Consider the following 25699-nt stretch of genomic DNA (forward strand, 5'->3'; position numbering starts at 1 on the left):
CTACTCGGGTGCCGCCAAGACTTATTGTGAGAGAACCAGGGCAAATGTTCTGAGCAGGCAAGGGAACCTAGCGTTATGCAGAATTTGGGAAGAAGAGACGAAGTGATCAGGCCGAGGTCAACCAAATGGGCAGCGAAGTACAAAGTCAGATTCTGGAATCGTAGTCAAAAACAGGCAGAGGGTCAATACAGGCGGCAATCAGCAAAGTCAGGGTCAGGCAAGGGTCAAAACACGAATCAGAGTCAAACAGCAGAAAAACAAGAACCAGGAAGCGAAACCGAAGTTGGGCGACAAAATTAAGCACAGGCGCCTTTAAATATTTGAAATTCGCGCCTTGCGCGATGACGTCACACGTCACGCCGGCTATACATGGAAGCGAGCATACCTCTGCTCACCAGACGAGCAGGACGCGCACATCGGCGCGCATGGAGAGATGGGCGTCCCCGCTAGACCACCAGGTACTGTTACACCAGGTACTGTTACATTACCCCCCCTGGCCACTGGACCCCTTGGTTTCCCAGGAAATTTAGCATAAAATTGTCTGATAAGGCGGTCAGCCTTAACATCAGCAGCAGACACCCAAGATCTTTCTTCAGGGCCATATCCCTTCCAATGAATAAGAAACTGTAACCCTCCCCTGGAAAAACGTGAATCAATAATTCTTTGTATCTCATATTCGGGTTGACCATCTACCACAACTGGAGGAGGAGGAGAATGCTGGCGAACCACCCTGGCAGTCTTTAAAAGAGACACATGAAAAGTATTTGAAATTTTAAGTTCAGGAGGAAGTACTAGGCGAACAGAGGAAGGGTTAATGATCTCAGAAATGACAAAAGGACCAATAAATTTGGGACCCAATTTGGCAGAGGGAACCTTAAGTGAAATATTCTTTGAAGATAACCACACCTTATCACCAACTTGATATTCTGGTGACTCCTTCCAATGTCTATCAGCCGCTTTTTTTTGGGTACTCCCAGCTGAAGACAGAGAATCTTGAATTTTCTGCCAAACTTGTGAAAAATGTTCCACCATGGAATTGGCAGCAGAAACGGCAGAAACATGTTCAGAAAACGAAAAACCTCTTGGGTGGAAGTATGAGTGGCATTATTAAAGGCAAACTCAGCTCACGGAAGAAATTCTGTCCACTGAGACTGATTATTGGACACATAACATCTCAAATACTGTTCCAGAGACTGGTTAGTTCTTTCAGTTTGACCATTAGTTTGAGGATGATAGGCCGAAGAAAAGGACAGATCAGTACCCAAAAGAGAGCAAAATGCCATCCAGAACCTAGAGACAAACTGAACCCCCCTATCAGAAACAATATTTAATGGAGCTCCATGGTATTTAAATATATTAGTAATGAAAAGACCAGCCAAAGTTTTGGCAGAGGGGAGGACGGGAAGGGGAATGAAATGACACATCTTACTAAAGCGATCTACTACCACCCAAATAACAGTATTACCATTAGAGGATGGCAGCTCAACAATAAAGTCCATGGAAATATGAGTCCACGGCCTCTCAGGAATAGGGAGTGGTTGTAATAAGCCCTGAGGCAGAGACCTAGATGGTTTGGAGTGTTGGCAAACTGCACAAGAGTTAATATACTTGCCAACATCTTGTCTCATAGTAGGCCACCAAAGGGAACGAGATAACAGTGAACAAGTCTTACTTTGGCCAGGATGCCCTGCTACCCTGGAATCATGAGTCTCAGACAAAACAGCCTCGCGGAAATTTTCTGGGACAAAAAGCCTACCAGAAGGCACATTTCTAGGTAAGTTAATTTGAGCTTCAGAGAGAGAGTCCAAAAGGTCAGGACTCAGGGCAGCCACAATCACTTCCTTAGGAAGAATAGTGTCAGGTTCAAGGTGCTCTTTAGGACAAGAGACAAAACTCCTGGAAAGGGCATCGGCTTTTACATTCTTGGACCCAGGTCTATAAGTTAGGATAAAATTGAAACGGTTAAAGAACAAAGCCCATCTTGCCTGCCTAGGGTTCAAATGTTTAGCAGATTCAATATACAGCAAATTCTTATGATCAGTGAAGACGGTAACAGGATGTTTAGCACCCTCTAACAGATGTCTCCATTCCTCAAAGGCCCATTTAACTGCCAACAATTCTCTGTTACCGATATCATAGTTAGCCTCTGTAGGGGAGAATTTCCTAGAAAAGAAGGCACTAGGATGTACCTTACAGGTAACAGGATGACGCTGGGACAATACCGCCCCGGCTCCCACCTCAGAAGCGTCAACTTCAACGAGGAATGGTAAGGTGGAATCTGGGTGACGCAGCACTGGAGCAGAAATAAACGCTTCTTTAAGAAGCTTAAAAGCTTTAATCGCTTCACTGCGATCACTGTGATTGGGGCCACCAGGGAAGAAAACCCCTTAATGAATTGTCTATAATAATTGGCGAAACCTAGAAATCTTTGAATGGCACGTAAGGAAAGCGGTTGAGCCCAATTCAAAAAACCTTCTCAGCAGAAAGAAGATAGGACGGAGCACTGTGTCTTCTCTGATTAAAAATGATTCTTTATTATTTCCATTGTTAAAAGCATGACAAAGAGTCTAGCTTAAACAGAGGGTCAATACAGGCGGCAATCAGCAAAGTCAGGGTCAGGCAAGGGTCAAAACACGAATCAGAGTCAAACAGCAGAAAAACAAGAACCAGGAAGCGAAACCGAAGTTGGGCGACGAAATTAAGCACAGGCGCCTTTAAATATTTGAAATTTGCGCCTTGCGTGATGACTTCACACGTCGCGCTGGCTATACATGGAAGCGCGCGTACCTCTGCTCACCAGACGAGCAGGACGCACGCATCGGCGCGCATGGAGAGGCGGGCGTCCCCGCTAGACCACCAGGTACTGTTACAATATGTCTCTACCTGGATACAGGCATAAACATCCATCTAGACAGACTTAGAGGGCATATTTATTAAAGTGTGTAAACCAACATCACCACTAATGTTGCCCATAACAGCCAATCAGACCTTTGCTTTTGTTTTCTAACTTGTAAGTAACTGTTGGAATCTAATTGCTGGTTGCTACAGGCAATGTCACCGGTGATGTTGGCTTAGACACTATAATAAATATGCCCTAGCTATCCCCATGTATCTCACTGCGTTAAATTAGTCAATAACCTTTTATATGTTCTGTATAATAAAATGGAAAACTCAACAATGGCTGTATCCCCCCCCCCCCCCTCTCTTTCCTTCTGTATCCCAACCCTATATATTGGAAAACCAATAAAAAGAATTTCTGTTAAAAAAAAAAATTAGTCAATAACTTATACATTAGAGCGGTTTACCTAAATTTCAATTGTCCACTAGAGATTCAGACTACCAATTCCAGTAACATATACTTGTTTTTATTTACAAGCAGACACTCCTTCTCTATAATGCCATAATTCCAGTCAAGAAATGAAGCCCTAGGAGAGAAGCAGAATATGGCCAGAACCAGGGGACACAACAAGATGCCAGAGAGAGAGGAAAACTGAAAGTTAATTCTGTAAAGATACTCACGGAATAAATATAAAGACGTTTTAAGAAATGAAAATAGAACTGGAATTAATTATGCTACAGAATTGAAAGGTTTGGCTGGATCTCTGCTGACATCAAATTTTATGTTTGTATCACACATAGGGATGTTTTATAATGAAAAACATGTAAAGATAGTAAGCGCTACAAGCCAACAGCAGAGGGCGACATTTCCGCTAACCACACGCTGTCATTTGCTCAAACATTATTGTGCTCTATATTCACCCATCATTGCAATCAACATCCATTACTTAATAAATAACACCAATTAAAGGAAGCATTTTCAGAAGCATGTTACATAACAAACAATGTAAGTTTTTAAATTTATTTATTGCAACAGCCAATCACAGTTTAGAAAACATTGTGAGGGTGACAAGAGCAAATATAGTGTTCTGTCTTTTTACCAAGAAAATGAGGTTTTGCTTTCATTAAAAAAGGGGATATCAATGATGAGGTGAAGTGAGTTGATCCACTGGGAGGGGGTATTTATAGTGCATTGTGTGAATGTGTGTGGGGAGTCATTATATTATGTGAGTCCTTTAGTAATTGGCTGGAATGAAATATAAGGTGCCTTACTGTTAAAGAGATATTCAAGATTGGCAAACAAGCAGCCAGGAAAGTTGGATGTACATAAAGAGAACTATAACAGAAAGGCAGAGACAGAAGGTAGTGAATTGAGAGGAAGTAGTAATAAGGCATCTATCAATGGACATAAACTAAAGCTAAATGGAAGAAAAATAATTATACCCGTAAAGGTCAGCAGTGAAAAAGCCAGATGAGGAAAGAAAGACTGGCCAGCAGAGAGACACAGAGGGCAGACTCAGTATATTTACAGCTATGTACACTACTATAATGCCTTACTCCTCTCAGGGTCCATCCTCTACTTGTACAAAAGGTGCACTCTACTCCCATCACAACTATTCCTGCCCAGTTTGTCTCCTCCTTCTGCTACAAGGCACCTGGCAAGAGGTAGACCAGGCTGGTAGAGAGAAGAAACTGCCCCTGAAGAGTTAGGGAAGTGATTGTCAGAACAGTTGTCTCGGGCCGGCACAGACGGTCTCCTACGGGAGCGTAACTGCTGGCGAAGCTCCATGACTCTCTCTTCTTTCTGTAGATAAATAAGTAAAAGAAGAAAGAAGAAAAAGGGATACAAATGTAAGAAAAACAAAGAATGACATCTAGGTCAGAGTGTGATTCCTAACAAAGACATTCAAAGAATAAGAAAACAAAAAAGGTTTAAAAGCAGTAGTTTAGACAGTTAGGTTTCACCTCAGCAATGATCCTTCCCAATTCCTGATTCTCTCTCTCCAACAGACGAGACTTCTCCTCCTCATTGTTATTTGTTGATGATCCTGTCTTGAGGGTGTCTTGTTGTTCAGACTGCCACTCTCCTCTTGTAATAAGACGTCTCATCTATGGAAAGCCAAAACACAAAACTTTAGGCAAAAGAAAAAACGTAGTCCATACCATTGCATAATGCATATACAAAGTTAAGCAGCACATTCCATACACAGTTTTATCATCTCAAATTCTATGTAGAAATATCTGGTCAAACTACATCTAACCAGTTGCAACTGCAACACTGTATGGGAATCATCAGATTCAGAAAACAGTGGATTACAATTTATTTTCACTATAATATAAGGACATAGTGTGAGAATATAATATTCCTTCCCACCATTGAGTTAAAGCTGCTGTATTGCATACTGCTACTGACTGATTTCACACAGACTGTGAAGGAATTTGTCATACATAGGAGACAACAGAGCACAGCTGTGAGCTTTGTACTGGTGTTCAATTCTGACTAGGGCAAAATAAATACTTTTCTCTGACATTTCAAAAATGGCACCTGAATTTGCTTCCACTGATACAGACTCTACTCTGTGTGAAACACAAAAATTTATGGGGCTTATCAGTAATAACAAGTACTGATAAAGTGTCTACTTATTCCATAGCAGTCGTGTCCTTATCAAACGCACATAAGGATCAAATACATTTACAGACTAAAATAGGAAGCCTACACATTAAAGCTTACAATGAATTAACTTTTTTCTGCAAAGTGCTGCTATGTCACCAATCTTTATAAAGATAAAGGTATCTGTAGAAAATGCCACTGCCATGCCACACAGAATGACAGTTCCAGTTCATACTGTGTGTAATAGCAAAAATGCATAAATGATTCCTTAAACTTATACACTAATTTGTTGAAAATATATGAAATATAAACCATATTTTAAATGTTTGCTTTGTGAGTTCATACAGCAGCCCTATAACAAGTCAATTGCTCTTTATTATTCTTATTGCCTGGTGAGCAAAAGCTTTGTAACCTCCTTAAAGACATAACTAACCACCAGCAAACCCTTTATTGCCTTTTAAAGAAATATGTTTGATTAGAGATGGCATGTGAAGCACCCCTGTAAACTAATTCTTTCAACCTAAATTACCCAGGAGTGCTCTAAACATAATTACATACAAAGCCAGGTACTGCCATTCTAAGACAGTCTGCTCACCTTGGGCACAAAGAGTACAACAAGAGTAATGTAGGCTGAGAATACAATGGCAAGAGAGGAGAAAGCAAAGGAGGCGTCCTGCTGGCTACTGAGGATCATTGTGACTGGAGCAGTGATGAGACAAAGGACCTGAAAATATAGAAAGGAAGGTAAATACAAACTGTACAGACAACGGCATTCAGAGATATTTAGCTGGCAAGTAGGAAAATGTACACTGCACAATTATTTTTGTAGATGATAAAATATGCTGCACCTAATTAATGTCCTGTGGCTAATTAATGATGATTTTCTCACTGAGCCATTTTAATTTTCATAATGTCTCCCTTATCACTTACCCTCTTGATTTTCTGTTACTCTACTTTATTCAGTGCAGAAATTAATAAGCTTTAGTTGGCCTCCTTTCAGTAGGGGAGGAACAATATCTGGATTTTACTGTTCCAAATTAATTTCCACTTAATAGTCAGCATGAAGCCTAAAGAAAGGCCCTGTTTAATTTACCCCTTGCTACACTACTTGCTATGTTACTTAGGCAAATATCTTCTCAGTACTCACAGCCACATTGTATATAGCCATCCCCACAGCACGGTGGTCATTGATCTTCTCAGTTGAAACACTCTTGGTCTCATAGGCCAAGAATATGCCAAGCAAAAGGAGTAGACCCTTAGAGCCATAAACTATACCTAAATATTAAAAGACAGAAATAGAGTAGAAGGTGCAAGAAGAAATAAATTAGAAAAGGGCACAGTAAGTACAAAACGTGTAATTAGTAATGAAATTAGTAAGTGATAATATTAGATATTACTTCACTCCATTTAGCAAGAAATAGGATATAAAATGAGAGGAGATGCAGATATGGGACAATAGGACAATCACTTTTAGATATGTGAGAGACAGAAGAGACACACCAAGCCATGTGTTCATCTTGAGAGAACTGCAGTGTTCCAGCTGCGGGAGTATGAGAACATCTAGGTCACCACGAGGTTCTTCTTTGGTGAATTCCTGCAAAGCACAGGAACAGCATTAAATGAACATTATATCAGGACTGGAAAGAAAGTGACAGAGCTGTATATCAAAAACCAAGAAGAAGGTAATTTTAGGGGTGTGAGAGAAACAGGAGTGAGACGGTTACTTGAAGCAGCACAGATCTACTTATGAAGTATGCCAGGGCATATAAAAAGTTCAGGAACCTAGTAACAAGAGGTAAATAAATCCTTGTTCCCCAACCCCTACTAAATGTGGGAAGAAGGCTTGGGACAATTATTTTCTGTTCTAAAACAATTTGAAAATTACTGAAATGTTGGTAAAGCTTTACTGATCAAAATGCACAGACCCAATAAATCTGTGTCTTAAGAAGTTAAAACTTATTTTTATAATTTCACATATTATTTGACACTTCATTTATTGTCATGGCTCTGGGTGCAGTTGTTTATTGCTAATTCCAATTATTGGATGAAACCCTATTTTCAACTCTATCAAGGTAAGTCTCTGTTTCAATGTTAATATCAGATAATACAAGAACATACAGACAGTACCTCAATCGAACGCTGTAATGGGTCCACTATCTGCCAAATTCCCAATGTAATAACATCCAGACCCAGCAGAAGTGAGACTGTAGTGTAGAGCTTCCAGGGTTCCAGAGTTTGTGACTGCTGTAGGGCAAAGTACATTATACTGTTATTATTTGTAAAGCCCTAAATATATTGCACAGCACATCGCTTGTATTAGAGAGAAAAACAAGTGGATGCCTGTAAATGACATTTCTGCTTTAGAAAAACTAGAGGGTAGAAAGTAGAACAGGCTTTCACAGATGGCTCAAGACAATGTAGGGACAGCAGCTTCCTAACCAGTCTGTAGGTCAGTTAGGGCCATTCTGCGCAGTTGCTGCAGGCTTTCATGTCTATTGTACGGTTTCTTTTACAGCACATTGCTCTCTAGGCAGTAAAAGAAAAGCTGGTAACTTGGAATCATTTAGAGCCACTTTAATAAACTGCTTTGCTCCTCCTGCACCATGGGGCATTCTGATATAAAAGCAAAACATACTTCTTAGATATACCTTAAGGGCTCTGGCACACGGGGAGATTAGTCGCCCGCGACAAAACTCCCTGTTTGCGGGCAACTAATCTCCCCAGATTGCCATCCCACCGGCGAAAATGTAAATTGCCGGTGGGATGGCAAACGCGGCGGCGCGATTTCAGTGAAATCGTGCAAGTTGCCTCTTGAGGACACTTGCGCAATTTCACTGAAATCGTGCCTTCTTCTTTCAACACTTTGGAGTTTTAACATGGGGGTCACTGTCCCCAGCAGTCAAAAACTATTGCTTTGTGAGGCTACAATTTTATTGTAATTATTACTTTTTGTAACTTTCTTTTCTATTCACCCCCTCTCCTATTCATATACCAGCCTCTCATACAAACCACTCCCTGGTAGCTAAGGTAACTTGACCTAGCAACTAAATAGCTGCTGAAACTCCAAACTGGGGAGCTGCTGAACTGAAAATGAAAACTAAAAAACTACAAATAATAAAAAATGAAGACTAATTACTCTCTGTATCATACTAAACGTTAACTCAAAGGTGATCTCATGTGATCTCTGAGGGAGCACACAGCCCATCACTAAATGGCGGCTCAAGGGTAATGTAAAAGGGCAATATTTACTGATATATATATTCCAGTTCCAAGTATTATCTAGCATCAAATAAACACTGTAACCAAATTAAAAATATATACACGTTATTCATATCCATGGACTACATATAAAAAGTACTTCCAATCCTGGCATTCAGATATACTTTTTTTGTAAGCAGAATCCACATTTGCTTTACATACCTACCAACATTCAATTAAAGCTGTTGGATAAGCACAACTGAACTCTTTAGACACAACTTAAACAGCAGCAAAGGGAAATTCATACACATAATAACCATCATTTATACGTATAATTTAAGTTTACTATTTGGCCCTGTTTCAGGACATTGGTCCCATGGAAAACTATTACTATCAGAATGATTTTCTCGCTCCATATATATTATCACACAGCCACAGTCCCTTCCTTGAGGTTACTCTAACCACTGCTACTATAGGCACATCTTGCCCTACTATACTTATTATCACACAGCCACAGTCCCTTCCTATATGTTACTCTAACCACTGCTACTATAGGCACATCTTGCCCTACTATACTTATTATCACACAGCCACAGTCCCTTCCTATAGGTTACTCTAACCACTGCTACTATAGGCACCATCCTGCCCTACTATACTTATTATCACACAGCCACAGTCCCTTCCTATATGTTACTCTAACCACTGCTGCTATAGGCACATCTTGCCCTACTATACTTATTATCACACAGCCACAGTCCCTTCCTATAGGTTACTCTAACCACTGCTACTATAGGCACCATCTTGCCCTACTATACTTATTATCACACAGTCACAATCCCTTCCCAAAGAACATTTTCCCCAATGCTACAGGTACAATCTCTCCCTGCTACTATAACTATTATCACTCAGCCCCGATCCCTGCCAAAAGGCTATTATCCCCACTGCTACTGTAGGCACCATCTCTCCCTACTATACATATAATCCCCCAGCCACAGTCCCTTCTCAGAGAATATTAACCCCATGGCCAAAGGCACCATATCACCAAACTTTAACTGCTATGCCACTGCTATGTCATTTCACAGAAGCTATGTATTGCACTGCCTTGCAATGACAGGTGTCAGTGCCACCCTGTAACACAGCTTTGCCCATTCCCTAATTACATTAGAAGCACAGATGGATTATAAGCACAAAGAAAAGCTATTAGCACACTTCATAGATTACAAGAGAGACCTGCGGCTTTGGTTCAATGTGGTGTAGTTTATGGCTTTTTAGAAGAACATTAAATTGAGCCAACTCCTCTCCAAATATTGATTGGGATTTGGTTTCAGTATAAAAACTGATCTTTACTTTATTGTACACATATAACACAGTACAATAGTTATTGATGCTGAAAAAGGACAAAAGCCCATCAAATTCAGTCTTTTACTGACTGCTTTTTGTTGCTATTGATCCATGAAGAAAGAAAAAATACATGAAATAGTCAAAGCTTTTAACACTTTTTCCTCAAGAGTTGAAGGTTTGTTCCTGATTCAAGCATGGCATTTGGATTTCTCCACAGATCAATATTCTACCCTATGTAAATTAACTCTTGTAACCATGGATATCCTCCTTGTTGAAAAGTTAACCATTTTTCCAAGTGTCTGCTAATGCAGCATCAAATCCCCAAATGTTCTCATTGTAAAAAACTTTTGTCTTCATTTCCTCTAAAATCTTAAATGGAACATATAAAAGGCTACCAGAAAAGGAACAACAAACTTCATTTTTAAACGATTATCTACCAGAGGAGCTAAACTGCAAATTCATGTTTGGAAACCTTGACAAAGCACTTTGGGCCCGATTCACTAAAGTCCGAAATAAGGAGTGCTATTTATAGCATGCGTTAAAAATCTTATCACTTCTTATTTTTCGCTCGATTCACTAAAAGGACACTTGTCATAATTAAGAAGCGATGTTCTTGGCGTTATTTATCTTACGATGACATATTTTAATGAAAAAAACTATGCGATAAGCGTTATAGGGGCCGATTCACTTAAGGTCAATAACGCTTATTGCATAGTTTTTTTCATTAAAAAGCATGCGATAATTAAGTACCGATTCATCAAAGTCATTTCGCATGTGTTAATCCGCATATCGCATGCACAAAAAAACGCATTGCGTTAATTAGCGAATAGAAATAGTACTAACGCATGATTCACAAACACATATGAAGCGTTAAACGTGCAAAATATCGCGTTAATCTGTGTGAATATTAACCCTACTTGGGGCAGGCGGTACTTAAAGAAAATTGCGGTTCGTGAGCTATTGGCAACACAACATGGAGTTTGCAGTCGTATTTTTTCAAGTATATGTTGGCCCTAGAGTGATGCATCCTCCAGTTTTCAGGGAAATGGTGGTTTTCAGAAAGTAATGGTTACGTGCGTAATATATTGCGCTCTGCGTAAAATATCGTGCGCTGCGTAATATCTTGTGCACTGCGTAATATATTGCTTGAAAATATGTCATCGTAAGATAAATAACGCCAAGAACATCGCTTCTTAATTATGACAAGTGTCCTTTTAGTGAATCGAGTGAAAAATAAGAAGTGATAAGATTTTTAACGCATGCTATAAATAGCACTCCTTATTTTGGACTTTAGTGAATCGGGCCCTTTGTATTCAATAATTTGTGCTCAGTTGTTATTATTGGTTCTTGTGGGCCACCAGTGGTGAAATACTTACTAGGATAAGTGAAATGAATCACTTTGGAAGATAAATTGCCCATACACTAATTAGAGGTGGAGTAGGCCTCAAGTTTAAGTGACCTGCCTCTCAAAGGAGAGACCATGGTTAAAATGTGCCACTCTCTTGGCCTGGGACAAGCCACTAAATATTGTGGTGTCCCAGTATAATTTTGGGTTCTTACAATATAAATTACTTTCCATCCCATAGAAAAAGAAAAGCATTTTATAAATAACTCCCTAAGAGAAGGCCATTGGTCATGTAATTGCTCGTAATAGCCAGTAATAGACTGATTTTCAGAATCTATCTGGACTATTTGCCTATGTGTTACTAGTGAAACAGCAGATCATTTGTCATATAGTGGCATATAGAGAAAATACCAACTTAAATGTGGTGCACGACCATATAGATGTGGGGCAACACTATATACTAATATTATAATAAAACCAGCTTTCATTGCCTTTTTAGACAATATATTACTCCAGCTTCAACATTTTAATCAGCAGAAATAGTCCTACAACATATATAAAAGAATATAATCCCCCCTTTTCCAGCCATGCTTTTAATATTTTGTCTTATCTTATTGCCAAAATAAAGCTAAATCCCTTTTAACCTAATGTAGCCAACAGTCACATGTGCTGCTCAGCACATCTTTAAAATTAAGAATTGTACTTAAGTAGGATTCCAGAATGAATAATCAAGAAAGTAGTTCAGAAATAATGACAAACAACTACTCTACCACAAATACTAATCTGAAAGGCTAAATTCAATATTTAAAGAGGAATGCTACCCCCCTTTTTTTGCATAACAAAAGAAAATGTGACATAAGCCAGCTCTCCTTTAATTTCTGTGTTGCCTTGCATTCTTTCTCACAGCAGTATAATAAACAGCAGTGCATAGAACAGACAAACAAATTCTGCCTTCAACAACAGTTATGTTTACAAATAAGCCCCTCTAACAGCTAAGGTGGTAACACCTAGTACCCAAATAAAGTTCTATGGCTAAGGTCATAACAACCAGCGCCAAAAGAGCAGTGCTACAGCTAATGAGATAACAAGCAGTACCAAAAGAGAAGTTCTATGGCATTAGCGCTCCCTGCACTAGTGACGCAGTTCTGACACTAAATTGCAAGCGCAGAGCGGGAGAGAGGAGGCAGTGTCGGGGCTGCTGCTTCAGATGGCAACAGCCCCAGAATTGCCACTCCTTTTAATATCCTCATGTTTTACAACAGGGAGTAAAACATTTTTAATAAAACACAAGGTTACTTTGCGCAATTTACATGTTTAAACACTTATTATAACTGACATGACTAAGTACCATATAAAGATAGATCTTCAAATTATACATGGCTCTTGTGTATTATATGGATATATAACATTGATGAATCCTAATTAGCTTTAGGAGTTGGCAAAGGAAGAGCCATCCTCGGATTTGGGCACAGGCACCTATTATACAGTGGCTTGCAAAAGTATTCGGCCCCCTTGAACTTTTCCACATTTTGTCACATTACAGCCACAAACATGAATCAATTTTATTGGAATTCCACGTGAAAGACCAATACAAAGTGTATTACTTTGTAGAACTAATACTTTGTAGAACCACCTTTTGCTGCAATTACAGCTGCCAGTCTTTTAGGGTATGTCTCTACCAGCTTTGCACATCTAGAGACTGAAATCCTTGCCCATTCTTCTTTGCAAAACAGCTCCAGCTCAGTCAGATTAGATGGACAGCGTTTGTGAACAGCAGTTTTCAGATCTTGCCACAGATTCTCGATTGGATTTAGATCGGGACTTTGACTGGGCCATTCTAACACATGGATATGTTTTGTTTTAAACCATTCCATTGTTGCCCTGGCTTTATGTTTAGGGTCGTTGTCCTGCTGGAAGGTGAACCTCCGCCCCAGTCTCAAGTCTTTTGCAGACTCCAAGAGGTTTTCTTCCAAGATTGCCCTGTATTTGGCTCCATCCATCTTCCCATCAACTCTGACCAGCTTCCCTGTCCCTGCTGAAGAGAAGCACCCCCAGAGCATGATGCTGCCACCACCATATGTGACAGTGGGGATGGTGTGTTCAGAGTGATGTGCAGTGTTAGTTTTCCGCCACACATAGCGTTTTGCATTTTGGCCAAAAAGTTCCATTTTGGTCTCATCTGACCAGAGCACCTTCTTCCACATGTTTGCTGTGTCCCCCACATGGCTTGTGGCAAACTGCAAACGGGACTTCTTATGGTTTTCTGTTAACAATGGCTTTCTTCTTGCCACTCTTCCATAAAGGCCAACTTTGTGCAGTGCACGACTAATAGTTGTCCTATGGACAAATTCCCCCACCTGAGCTGTAGATCTCTGCAGCTTGTCCAGAGTCACCATAGGCCTCTTGGCTGCATTTCTGATCAGCACTCTCCTTGTTCGGCCTGTGAGTTTAGGTGGACGGCCTTGTCTTGGTAGGTTTACAGTTGTGCCATACTCCTTCCATTTCTGAATGATCGCTTGAACAGTGCTCCGTGGGATGTTCAAGGCTTTGGAAATCTTTTTGTAGCCTAAGCCTGCTTTAAATTTCTCAATAACTTTATCCCTGACCCGTCTGGTGTGTTCTTTGGACTTCATGGTGTTGTTGCTCCCAATATTCTCTTAGACAACCTCTGAGGCCGTCACAGAGCAGCTGTATTTGTACTGACATTAGATTACACACAGGTGCACTCTATTTAGTCATTAGCACTCATCAGGCAATGTCTATGGGCAACTGACTGCACTCAGACCAAAGGGGGCTGAATAATTACGCACACCCCACTTTGCAGTTATTTATTTGTAAAAAATGTTTGGAATCATGTATGATTTTCGCTCCACTTCTCACGTGTACACCACTTTGTATTGGTCTTTCACGTGGAATTCCAATAAACTTGATTCATGTTTGTGGCTGTAATGTGACAAAATGTGGAAAAGTTCAAGGGGGCCGAATACTTTTGCAAGCCACTGTATTTAAAAGAAAAGACCACTCATAATAATACAAGGCTCTGACTCTTAAATGTCCAATATAAACCAGAGAACTAAGATAACAGGATTAAACATGAAGCAAGCTTATCTTATACAATTCAAGTGTTGCCATATTAACTTGTTTTAAAACATCTATAGATCTATAAGGCTTACAACTTAATATTGGTGCCGGTGTCTCTACTCCACAAATTCTGCACTTTTAAAAATTAAAGCCCATTTTCTCTTCTCTGATATCTCAGGCAAATGTATTGGGTTCAAATGAAAAGAGCCCTAATAATACAAGGCTAAAAATCAATACTGCTCAATACACAACGGGACTGAGAGAACAGAAGAGAAGATGAAGCAAGCTCATCTTCTGCAATTCCAGAGTTGCCATGGTAATACGATGCAAAAGCATCAGATCTATAACGCATACACCCAACAGTCTCTCTCCTGTGCTACAGCAGTGTTCCCCCGAAAGCCCCCACCCAACCGCAGAATTTGGTAGCAGGTTAATTATTCATCTGTAGTTACTGTGGTACAGAACCAAAACAAAATATGCTACACTCCCTTGATATAACACAACGTTATTGTGCAGATAAGGTTTTCTTTTCTGGGTTTAAGGAACATATGCAAAATAAGCCATGGTAGCCATCCCCCCATCAGTGGAATCATGTGGAAAATGCACTAAGCCTTACCCAGTTCTTCTCAATAAATTTTTTATAAGCATCTTGCATCTAGTCATATTAGGGGGACAAGTATGATTGTAGCAAGATAAAAGCTCTTTACTTACATTTGGGTTTTAAGAAATCAAGTAAAATATGACTAACACCTCCCATTGTGCAATACAGAAGCAGCACTGATCTTATTTACAGAATTTAAGTAGCTGTAGACATTACATGGATCAGAAACTGAAAAGAAATGTAAGAAAAAAATGAACTAAATGTGCTGCTGTTATACTGTTATCAGCATAGAGTGCTTACTGTATAAAAGAACGTAATACAGTGATATATAGAAGACAACTCACTACTCTCATCTAAAGTACTGCAGATCCAGCAACTAATGTGGGGTAACATTTGCTGCCTGACTTAATCATTTACAAGTGTGTGTGGGGAGGTAAGGTACAAAAAACCCCACAAATTGTCCTGTTTCTTTTCCTGTTCCCCAGAAAATTGTGTACCAGCACCCCAGGGTGCAAGGGTGCCCTGTACTTAAATAGATACTGACACCAGAAATGAAAGCTTTTATATCATAAAATTGTCCATTATCTTTGCATGCTACTTACAGTTCTGCCTTAACAGTATTTGCCCGATGTTTCTACATTCCTCTATGAGGAGGCTGCCATAATTGTGCAGCGTGAGTCGGTAAGCATTAGAAGCTATAACTGACAGGCTGAGAAGGGACAGTCAAAGTTGGCAAAACAGTCAGGTTTAGGAAGTTCAAGTAGCAATTACTTACACAAGCAGCCCTATCAGTCAAAAATTATCAACATGACTTACAGGTAAATTTTTATGTACATTAATATTTTGGACAGTAGTTTTTTAGCGTCAGTATCACTTTAATGCCTGCTCACTTTAAGCACACTTGCTGCACTCTACATTTAGGGCACAACCCTTTGAGCTCTGGCATTTGCACCAGTAAACAAGCCTATAAATGTACTTCTCAAAAATGGCCAGAAATGCTTATCAGACACACCTAGTGACATGTACTCTCACATTGCTACAATGAGAATAACCTTTCCAGGGAGAAATCTCAATTGTTAACCAATGGTTTTGTAGATGGAAACAACTGGGTCAAGCTTTAATCTTGGGTAATATTAATTAACCAGAAATTAGATGGAGGAAATGCCTTCACAACAAGGAAGCAAACGCCTATGCTTTATGCCTGGCCATTTCAAGTACCGAACAGAAAAAAGCTCCAATTAAAAATATGCTTCTTTCCCTCATCAAATAATATAATGCTGTTATTCAAGTTTGAAATCCTAGACCCAAGTCATTATAATGTAGCTACTTGACGTAAGTAAATTAAATGTGGATGTGACTAGCAAAGGCTTTTCAGGAAAGCTGATTGAATTGTAATGAGAACACATAAGATGAGGTTTGAAACATAAGACGCATGTTATTACACACATACAGATAGACAGATGATAGATATATAAGTAAAGACAAATGTGTGTATATCTAAGTACATTCTATTTGTTAACAGGATGATAAACATGCACAGAGCTTAAATGAAAATCTGACACTGACCATTTTTTAGAGTAAATATTTATATGTGCACTGGTAATCTACTAATCTTCCTCACAAGGATCAAAAATGGAGAAGCTTTCATTTCTCTGTTAGCCCTGATTAGCTCAAGAAATAACAAAAACCATAGATTTTTTTTTTGTGATCAAAACAATATGCAAAAGTAGGCATAAACCATGTTCTGCACTAGCCCTATTCTTTGAAATACTGAAAAATGCCGATAATACCCATGTACAACATAAAAGTCTTTTCCAGTATAAAACACCAGGCCTTCTAAATAGGAAAGCACTTTTAATGTATTTGGGTATACTGTATATGCACATATATAGTGTGTATAAGTAATAGTTATTAAAGGTTTATTCTTTCATGTGTTTTTAAAAGCCAGCAGGCTGTATATGCATCAGGTCTAACTAAGAAACAATCTTCCTTTAGGCTGAAAAGCACAAGTACAAGTACTGTATGTATTTTCCAATCAACAATGGCACAAAGACTGCTACCTGTTAAAGTGCAGGCAACAAAACAACTGAAATGGCTTGCTATTGCTGGCAATGTGAAACACTACGGGTAAATTATTCAAATCACGGATTCGTGAAAAAATGACTCGAAGAGAATCATTTAGCCATGGTGATTTACATTGCTGGCATTTCAGTCTGTCTGTCATCTGTGCAAAAAGACATGTGTGTCATTGTGTTAAATTGCCAGCACTGAGACATCAGCTGACTGCCTCCTGAAAATGCACAATTAAACATTTTTAGGTGGCAATTGGCTGATAAACATCAGTGCTTCAGTCGACTCACTTAAAACTTAGGGAGAGGGGGTGATTTCATACATTTTGCTGTGCTTAGAAACATGTGGTGGGTAATATGCCCAGAATTTGCCCTTTGTGCTAAAGGCCTTATGTTTGCTGTCAAAATGGTTTGTGCTATCTTCTTTATTAAATAAAAGAAATCTATTGACATTTAACGGCAACAATTTCAAATCTGCCAGCAGAACACATTGGAGCAAGCTATACAGTACTACACTAATGCCCTCGAAAAGGTAAAAATGTTTCTGAATAATTACAAGCATCAAAGTCAGTAGAAACACATTTAAGAGCAAAATAAGAATTTCATCGCACAAGCCAACATGCCACATTTTTTCTGCAGGAGTAAAGAGCTGACAACGCAGTTGGCTGTGGCACATTAAAGAAATTTATGGAGTGTGGAGTTCATGTCATAGCTGTGACTGATCACAATAAAGCTCTCTCCTGAATATCATACGTAACATAAAAGCAGTAAAGGTCATGGAAAGTAGGTATATGTCTCCAAGGTTCCTGTCAGCCTGACATTAAAGTCAGCTCTGGCTACTGGCCGTAATTAGTAAGCAGCACAGGTAATGAGGTTGGCTTCTCTCTGCCACGAAACTGCAACTATGTAAATTGCATATCCTATAAGTGACTGGCACTTCAGTCGGTTTGTTTATGCTAGTCCCCTTTTAATTCACAGTTACTGTAATTGTTTTTTTTATACCCTTTAAAGAGACACTGACAACAGAAATTAAACCTTTTTTCACATGCGTCATAACCTTGGCTTTTCATACTCTTTATAATGTTGCCTTAGACGTATGTGTCTGCTGCTTTTACATCAGATCCTCCATGTTCCACTATTAAGTGGGCTTCTATATTTGTCCAGCAGCAGTTCATTAGCATTACAAACTCTGACAGGCTGAGAAGGGACAGTCAGATTGGCAAAACAGTCAGGTTTAGGAACTTTAAGTAATTGTTACTTACAAAAGCAGATCTATCAGTGAAAAATGATCAACATAACTAGGTTACTTATCAACACAACTAGGTAAACAATCAACATAAATTGGTAACTTTTAATGTACATTAAAATTTTGCAGAGGCATTTTTTGGTGTCAGTATCATTTTAAGACGTGTCGCCAATGATAGCACAAAAAGGAAAGTGTTTGCAGACCCCGCTGTTTGTGTTGTGCAGAAGGAGGCAATCAAAAGAAGTATGTGCAGCACAACACCCCCTTCACAATTGGCCATATTGGGTTCTCTGTTAATTAGCACGATCCTCCTTCCTCTCACACATCATTTTCAACATTTAACAACAATCAGTTGCTTTTTCACCATCATTCACCATATCTGCTATTTCTCAGCCTTTGCCTGCCTTTCCTGCCTTCCTTACTCTCCCTCTTTCTTTATCAATGTCAGTAGTTAATGTAATAAAAGTTGCAACATTTATATCAAAACCTTCAATCATATGTTTGCTTTCAAACAATAATTTACATGTTTTATTACTTTACCCACATTGCCCTATGGCTAAAAAGTCCATGGAAAAGATCTGCCACTGGGTATTATGGGCGCATAGTCACCAACACGTTTTCCTATAGATTTAGCTGGAGCACAATTTTAGGCATTCAGAAAGTGCACTTTGTCTCTAAAGAAATAGCTTCAGAAATGAATTTCTGCACTTTAGTACAGTATCAAATACTACAGTAAACTCCTTATTTCTAGTATTTTCCCTTTTAAAATTACTCATGCTGGATTCAGTTACTTATGTAATTCTAATAATATCACAGTGCTAGGATTACAATAGGGGATGCACAATGCATTCACTCATTAATCTGCTTCCTTGCAATAGTGACTCTCAAACAATGTGCCTACAAAGAATGCTAGAATTTCTATTTTGTTTTGGCCAACCAGAAGCTCCTCTAGCAATGTATGTTCATAGTTAATGCATACAGGACCTTTGTACTTTGCCTCATTTTAATAAATAAGCTCTGTTATCTGTGAATATGAAGTGCTCCAACTGCCCAAGCCTTTAAATAAGGAGGGGAATGTAGGTGATGAATGTTAATCTGGTCAATATTCCCCCCACCGATATGTCCCCGATATGGCTGTACAGCCAAGCAATCAGTTCACAGTGATGGGGATACAGGCTGCCGGGGCTAGAAAAAAATCAACAAGTCAGTACAGTCCTCTCCTATGGAATTATTAAACCTACCTGACTGATATCTGGATGACTTACGCCCATATATCAGTTGGATATGCCCAACAGAAAGCCCCATGCATGGGCAGACAAGCTGTCGATTCGGACTGAAGAAGCCAAATCGGCAACTAAAATCTGCCCATGTATGGCCACCTTTAGAGTCAGCACTCACCAATAATTATCTTACAGGTATGTGTATGTTACATGTTGGTCACTCACTGCCAGGACTAACAGAAGTATTGAAGCAAACAGCACCATTCAATATGTAAAAATAAAAAACACCTTTACTGGACAAACCATCTTCGATCTATGATGCTTTAGGCCTATTATAAGCTTTCCTTAAGTAGCCTCAGTAATCCAAGCTTGTCCGATAAGTATAGGCAAATAAATGTATATATCTTTACCAGTCTTTCCACCATAGCAACATAATCATTTGCATAACATATGCTAAAGTTTTTGGGGGCTTTAAAATGCAGCATGTGTCAAAGACCAATGGTTTTTTCCTGCTTTTCTACAATCTGGGGAGACTAAAATCCTTCCAAACACAGCTCCTGTTTATAATCATCAACTAACCTTTCTGCGTTCCTTCTTGTCATCTTTCTTGGTAAATGCTGTATGTATCCACCATATTTTGGTAAACATGCTGCCATATGCCAGACTGAATCCCAGACCTAGAAGCCAAAGACGTGCCTATATGAGATTGAAAGAGAAGGCATCAGATGTGGGCAAGACAGACTAAAGCAGCAACAATAAACAATACAGATGAAACAATATTGGGACATAGTTTCTCTGTGTTGTTTTTTTCATATAGCTACATGCTACATGCTAATTATTGCATTTTTGGCGTCTGTGCAAAGTTAGTTCTGAAGTTTTATGTTGCAAACTAACATACCATGGAATGAAACATGTTCTGCACTTTATCTAACTCCTCATATCATGACTCTTTCCTTACACAAAATAATTTCTTTATCCCTCTGTATCTCTATCCCTTACCTGACACACAAGTGGAAAGTGCCAGGTCTCAATGTGGCGTCCATCAAGACCAAGTGGAAACACAGCGGCAAGAGACAGAATACATCCTGCTGCAGTTACATCATTCAGATGGGGCTGAGAGTTTTGGATATACCTGTAAAAGAAACATATACCACCTGTTATATAAACAAACATTATCTGCTTCACTATAACTGTGGTAATGAGAGGGAAAATTAACCCCACTATCCTTGGGACCTTAAGTGGCCATGTACATTCAAAGTGTATGGGGTCATAGTGAGATTCCCATTGCAGCAATACTATCTAGTATCTAAAGTGCTGAAATGTGAAAATATTTGATATAGCTTTCTAGAGAGAGAGAGAGAGAGTGCTGACACTCCCCTAAAATCTCTGCAGTCACTTTGAAAACAGTAACAATCTCTTAACTGATGGTGTTCCAGCAAGATGATTCAGCAGCAGCTGACTTTCACCTTCTCAGAGTGAGACATGTTCTGAGAGGAAGTTGTGATCACACTTACCTCACATGACTGTTGTAGATGTTAAATGACAGACACACAAATCCCAGGAGTATTCCAAGACCAGCAAGCACTGAGACAGAGATGAAAAGCTTCTGAGAGACATAGCGGAAAGTAATGATCACTTTGGTGTGGTCAGCTGGAGGGGATCCTCCTGGGGTAGGAAAGCATTGTGTATTGTCAGAGAAGACAAGATCAATGAAGGGATATAGCAAACAGATGACAGAACACCACAAGTTGGAAGGAAAGAGAACAGAAAAAACAAATACTATAGTAAGAAAATGGCCATAGCTTAATAGATGGGAAGGGAAATGGGATGTAAACAGAAGATATACTATTAAAGCAAAACGATATGCCCAGAATGAATACTTAACCAACAGATTGTTTATATTATGTTAAGTGACCAATTAAAGAATCTTGCCAAACTGGAATATATATATATATATATATATATCAGTAAATACTGCCCTTTTACTTCCTTTCCTTTGTCCCACCATTTAGTGATGGGCTGGGTGCTCCCTCAGAGATCATCCGACAGGAAATAATGCAGCTCTAACTGTAACAGGAAGTAGTGTGGAAGCAAAAGGCAGAACTCTGTCCATTAATTGGCTGATGTGGCCTAGCATGTATGTGTGCCTTGGCTTGTTTGTGTGCACTGTGAATCCTATGATCCGAGGGGGTGGCCCTTAATTTTTAAAACGTCAATTTTCTATTTAGGATTACCCAATAGCACATACTAATAAAAAGTATATTTTTATGAAAATGGTTTATTTAGATGAAGCAGGGTTTTATATATGAGCTTGTTTATGCAAAATATTTTTATTGAGACCTACATTGTTTCGGAGTATAGTTCTCCTTAAACCAGCATAAAGATAAAATGTTCAATAGTAGGAGACTGACACTATGGTATAAGATAAGAGGTAGAACTATAAAGAAAAGAGACAGAAAAAGAACTAAAGAGACTGAAAGAATAATGACCAAGACAGCAGGGGAGGAACAAATGGACAACGTAGATAATTACTACTAAAGGTGAGAGAGAGCATATGAAACTGGTGCTTGACTGCCAGATATGCTGGACTTTACTCGACGGCCAATAAATTATTAATCACTGACTGATGAAAATTTTACTACATACCCTTTCAAATATTGCCACCCTTTTATGATAGAGATGTCTAGCTTGTTACCATCTTAACAAACTACACAGCCAAGAGCTAGCATTTTTATCCTCTGGAGTCAATCCTATACATTCCCTGTCATACTAATAAACATGTAGTGAGTTCCATGACCTGTATAAAAGCACTCGGCCTTCAGCCTTGTGCTTTTATATGGTCATGGAACTCCTAGGTAACTATAATATCCTTATATTTTACAAGAAGGGGTACTTTATTTACTATATATATATAAAGAAGAAAACAGAGGGCACTAAAATGTAAATGAGGAGAATGAATATTAGGAATGTAGAAGTGCCACCTCCCATACTTACCAATCCACTTGTCGTTGTTGTACCACGAGAGGTTGTCCTTGGTGCTGTCATAATATCCAATTTTCTTGTAAACACCACCTGAAAGCAAAATACAAGTGTACAGCAACAAAAGGAGGGTACAGAGAAAAATATATAGGGAACATAATAGCAAAGCAATGATCTTTTTTAATGTCTGCATCTGGAGACTCTAGAATTTCTACTTAATCAATGCCCATCAAATTGCATCTGCTGCCTTCCTTACCTAATTTTAATGTGGGATTAGTAGAACAAGAATTACTATTTATATATATCCACAGAATTGTGATCATAATGATGTGTTATAAAGATAAACTCTTATGATGCCTTAGAAATATTTGTTTCAATTAATACTCATTTTTTTAAATTCATTTGTGCCTTTTGCCATAATAACTTTTTTTAGTGTCAGGTCATTGGGAGAACAGAGCAAAAAAAGCACATAGTTCAGCCCATCCAAGTAAATGCAGCACACACAAACCTATACTGACCTATCTGTACACTCACATACATAAACCATATACACCAGTGGTTCTCATCCTTCCTAATGCCGTGACCCTTTAATACAGTTCCTCATGTTGTGGTGACCCAAAGCCATAAAATTATTCCTAAGACCATCAGAAATATGTGTTTTGTATGGTCTTAGGCGACCCCAAAGGGGTCCCAACCCACAGGTTGAGAACCACTGATATATACCAACATCAGTACTAACTGTAGATTTTAGTATCACAATAGCCTTGGATACTATGCTCATTGATAGTACAATGATCATTTTTAAGTGAAGAAAACCCCCTATATGTCAATAATCCCCTGTAATGTACTTCTACAGAGTAATCATGCCCCCTCGCAAGCGCCTTTTCCCAGAAAAAACAACCCCAACCTTGACAGTCTAACTTCATAGTTTAAATCTTCCATCCCCTTTAGCAGTTTAGTTGCATGTCACTTCACTCTCTCCAGCTCATTAATATCCTTCTTAAGGACTGGAGCCCAAAGCTGCACTGCATACTCAGGTAAGACCTTACCAGAGACCTATAAAGGGGCAAAATTATGTTTCCATCCCGTGAGTCAATGCCCTTTTTATACAAGACATCACTTTATTTGCATGAATGAATGACACTGCTTGGAATTAGACAACTTGTTATCTACAAAAATCCCCAGATACTTTTCAAGAAAGGATACCCCCAAAACACATTATTTCTACCAAAGTGCATAACTTTGCACTTGTCAACATTGAACCTCATTTTCCAGTTTGCTGCCCAGTTTTCTAATTTTGTCAAATCGCTCTGCAAAGTGGCAGCATCCTGCATGGAACTTATAGTTTTTCACAATTTTGTATCATCAGCAAAAATAAAAACAGTACTCTCTATGCCCACCTCCAGGTCATTAATAAACAAATTAAAAAGCAAAGGACTCCACTAACAAGACTGGCCTATTTAGAAAATGTTCCATTTACTACCATTCTTTGTAATCTATCCTTCAGCAAGTTTTCTATCCAATTACAAATATTATGTTCTACGGCAATATTCCTCAATTTGATCATTAACTTTCTGTGCTGTACGTATCAAACACTTTAGCAAAGTCTAAGTAGATGTCATTCCAGCATCGAGGTTCCTGCTCACCTCCTCATAAAAGGCGACTAAATTTTGCTATGCATAAAACCATGCTGGCACAAACTTATAGTATTTGCCACCATGCTGGCACAAACTTATAATATTGTGATTTACAATGTATTGAATTATCCTATCCCTTATTATTCCTTCCAAAATCTTTTCTATTACTGTTTGTTTGAATTTCTTCTTTGAGTGAGGCTTGGGAACCCAGGCTTAATGTTGATTAAGTTAAGATTTGCAGAGAATACCTAATTGCTCTCTAAAATGCTTCTAGAAAGTCAAGCCTGGAGGTTAATTGGGGTTCAGTTTGGAATAATAACTTATTTTCTGTCCTAGATATTTTTGGAACTCTGGTTATAATGGCTTATAAATTAATGGGCCTCATTTATAAACACTGGGCACCAGTAGCACCCAATTAGTGATTGGCCTTTTTCAGCCAGCTGCAGGTTAAAAAATGAACGCACAAGTTGTTTGGTTGCCATGGGTTACTGCCCAGGTGCAAATTTATGCAGCGTTTATAAATAAGCCCCAGTGTTTTCATACGTTTGTTATCTTGTTATGTGATAAATAAATAATGTATGAGAACAGGGCTTGAACCCAACGAGACGAGACGAGAGTGGTGAAAACCACTGAATCACATTTTAAATTAACTATGAAAAGAACTGATTTGTTTTCATTAATCATTATGAATCAAATCTTTTTAAATAATAGGAAAGCATTTTAATTTTTCTTTTGTTTTCATGTAGCCTGTAGTGCTATTATCACAAACCTTGTAGCTGTTCAATGAGAGTCCAGGCCATTCGGGAACCACTGGCATCAAAGACCACATGACCCTGAAGGAAATAAAAAGAGATGGTAAGGAATGTGCCCAAACAGACTTAAGTTGTCAAATTCCCAAATGAAGAATCAATCACTGCATAATAAAAAAATCACTGGATGCTGGCTGCCTTTGAACAGGCCCTGACTGAGAAATGCCAGAGGGGTTTCTGTAAACTGCCACAGACTAGTGCTTTATTTTGGGCCTGTGTTGGGCTCTTTGGGCCTTTGTTCACTTGAAATGCCAGGGTCTAGGTTAACTTAGTCTATACATGTATCATCATACAATACAGAATAAAATATCAAAGGAGAAGTATTGCCTCTAATGCAACAATATTTTCTTCCCCAAATTAATATTATATGGAACTGTCTAGTTGGCAGAAATGGCTGGCCACCTCTCTATCAGTCAGTTACAGTGGCTACACACATACAATTTACTTAGTATTTTGCCTCTTTTTATACTTTTTTGAATGATTGTAAAAAGCATTCTCAGAACTTATGTTATCATAACATTTGTTTTCTAAAAACAACCCTGCTCATTCTATGCAAAGCTTTTTTTTTTTTCTCGCAGTTACTTGGGCAGGATTGTTTCAGTATGACATCCCCTACCCTATTTTGTTGTCTAACTTGAAGTGATTGGTGAATTGATTAAAAGTGTATAAAACACAATTGGAATACAGGATTAAAATGAGATGCATTTGCTGATGGATGGGTAAA

General features: G+C 38.8%; 1 protein-coding gene across 7 annotated transcripts in view; it reads right to left on the reverse strand.

The window, feature by feature from the left end:
- Positions 1 to 3845: 3845 nt before the first annotated feature.
- gabbr1 (gamma-aminobutyric acid (GABA) B receptor, 1) overlaps positions 3846 to 25699 on the reverse strand; it is a 78382-nt gene continuing 56528 nt past the window's right edge. For 6 of the 7 annotated variants that reach the window (XM_012967945.3, XM_012967944.3, XM_012967946.3 and 3 more), the window contains 11 exons: positions 24936 to 24999; positions 22545 to 22622; positions 21065 to 21215; positions 20550 to 20682; positions 20130 to 20246; positions 7577 to 7693; positions 6950 to 7043; positions 6597 to 6724; positions 6045 to 6173; positions 4804 to 4947; positions 3846 to 4642 (listed from right to left, as the gene is read on the reverse strand). In XM_012967945.3, coding sequence (XP_012823399.1) covers positions 4415 to 4642; positions 4804 to 4947; positions 6045 to 6173; positions 6597 to 6724; positions 6950 to 7043; positions 7577 to 7693; positions 20130 to 20246; positions 20550 to 20682; positions 21065 to 21215; positions 22545 to 22622; positions 24936 to 24999 — 1383 coding nt within the window. In that variant the 3' untranslated portion in view covers positions 3846 to 4414. Of the gene's footprint in view, positions 4643 to 4803; positions 4948 to 6044; positions 6174 to 6596; positions 6725 to 6949; positions 7044 to 7576; positions 7694 to 20129; positions 20247 to 20549; positions 20683 to 21064; positions 21216 to 22544; positions 22623 to 24935; positions 25000 to 25699 lie in introns of those variants that run through there. The other variant, XM_031906882.1, reaches the window with a different exon arrangement.

Source organism: Xenopus tropicalis, chromosome 8 (genome assembly GCF_000004195.4).
Source record: "Xenopus tropicalis strain Nigerian chromosome 8, UCB_Xtro_10.0, whole genome shotgun sequence".
Taxonomy (NCBI): domain Eukaryota; kingdom Metazoa; phylum Chordata; class Amphibia; order Anura; family Pipidae; genus Xenopus; species Xenopus tropicalis.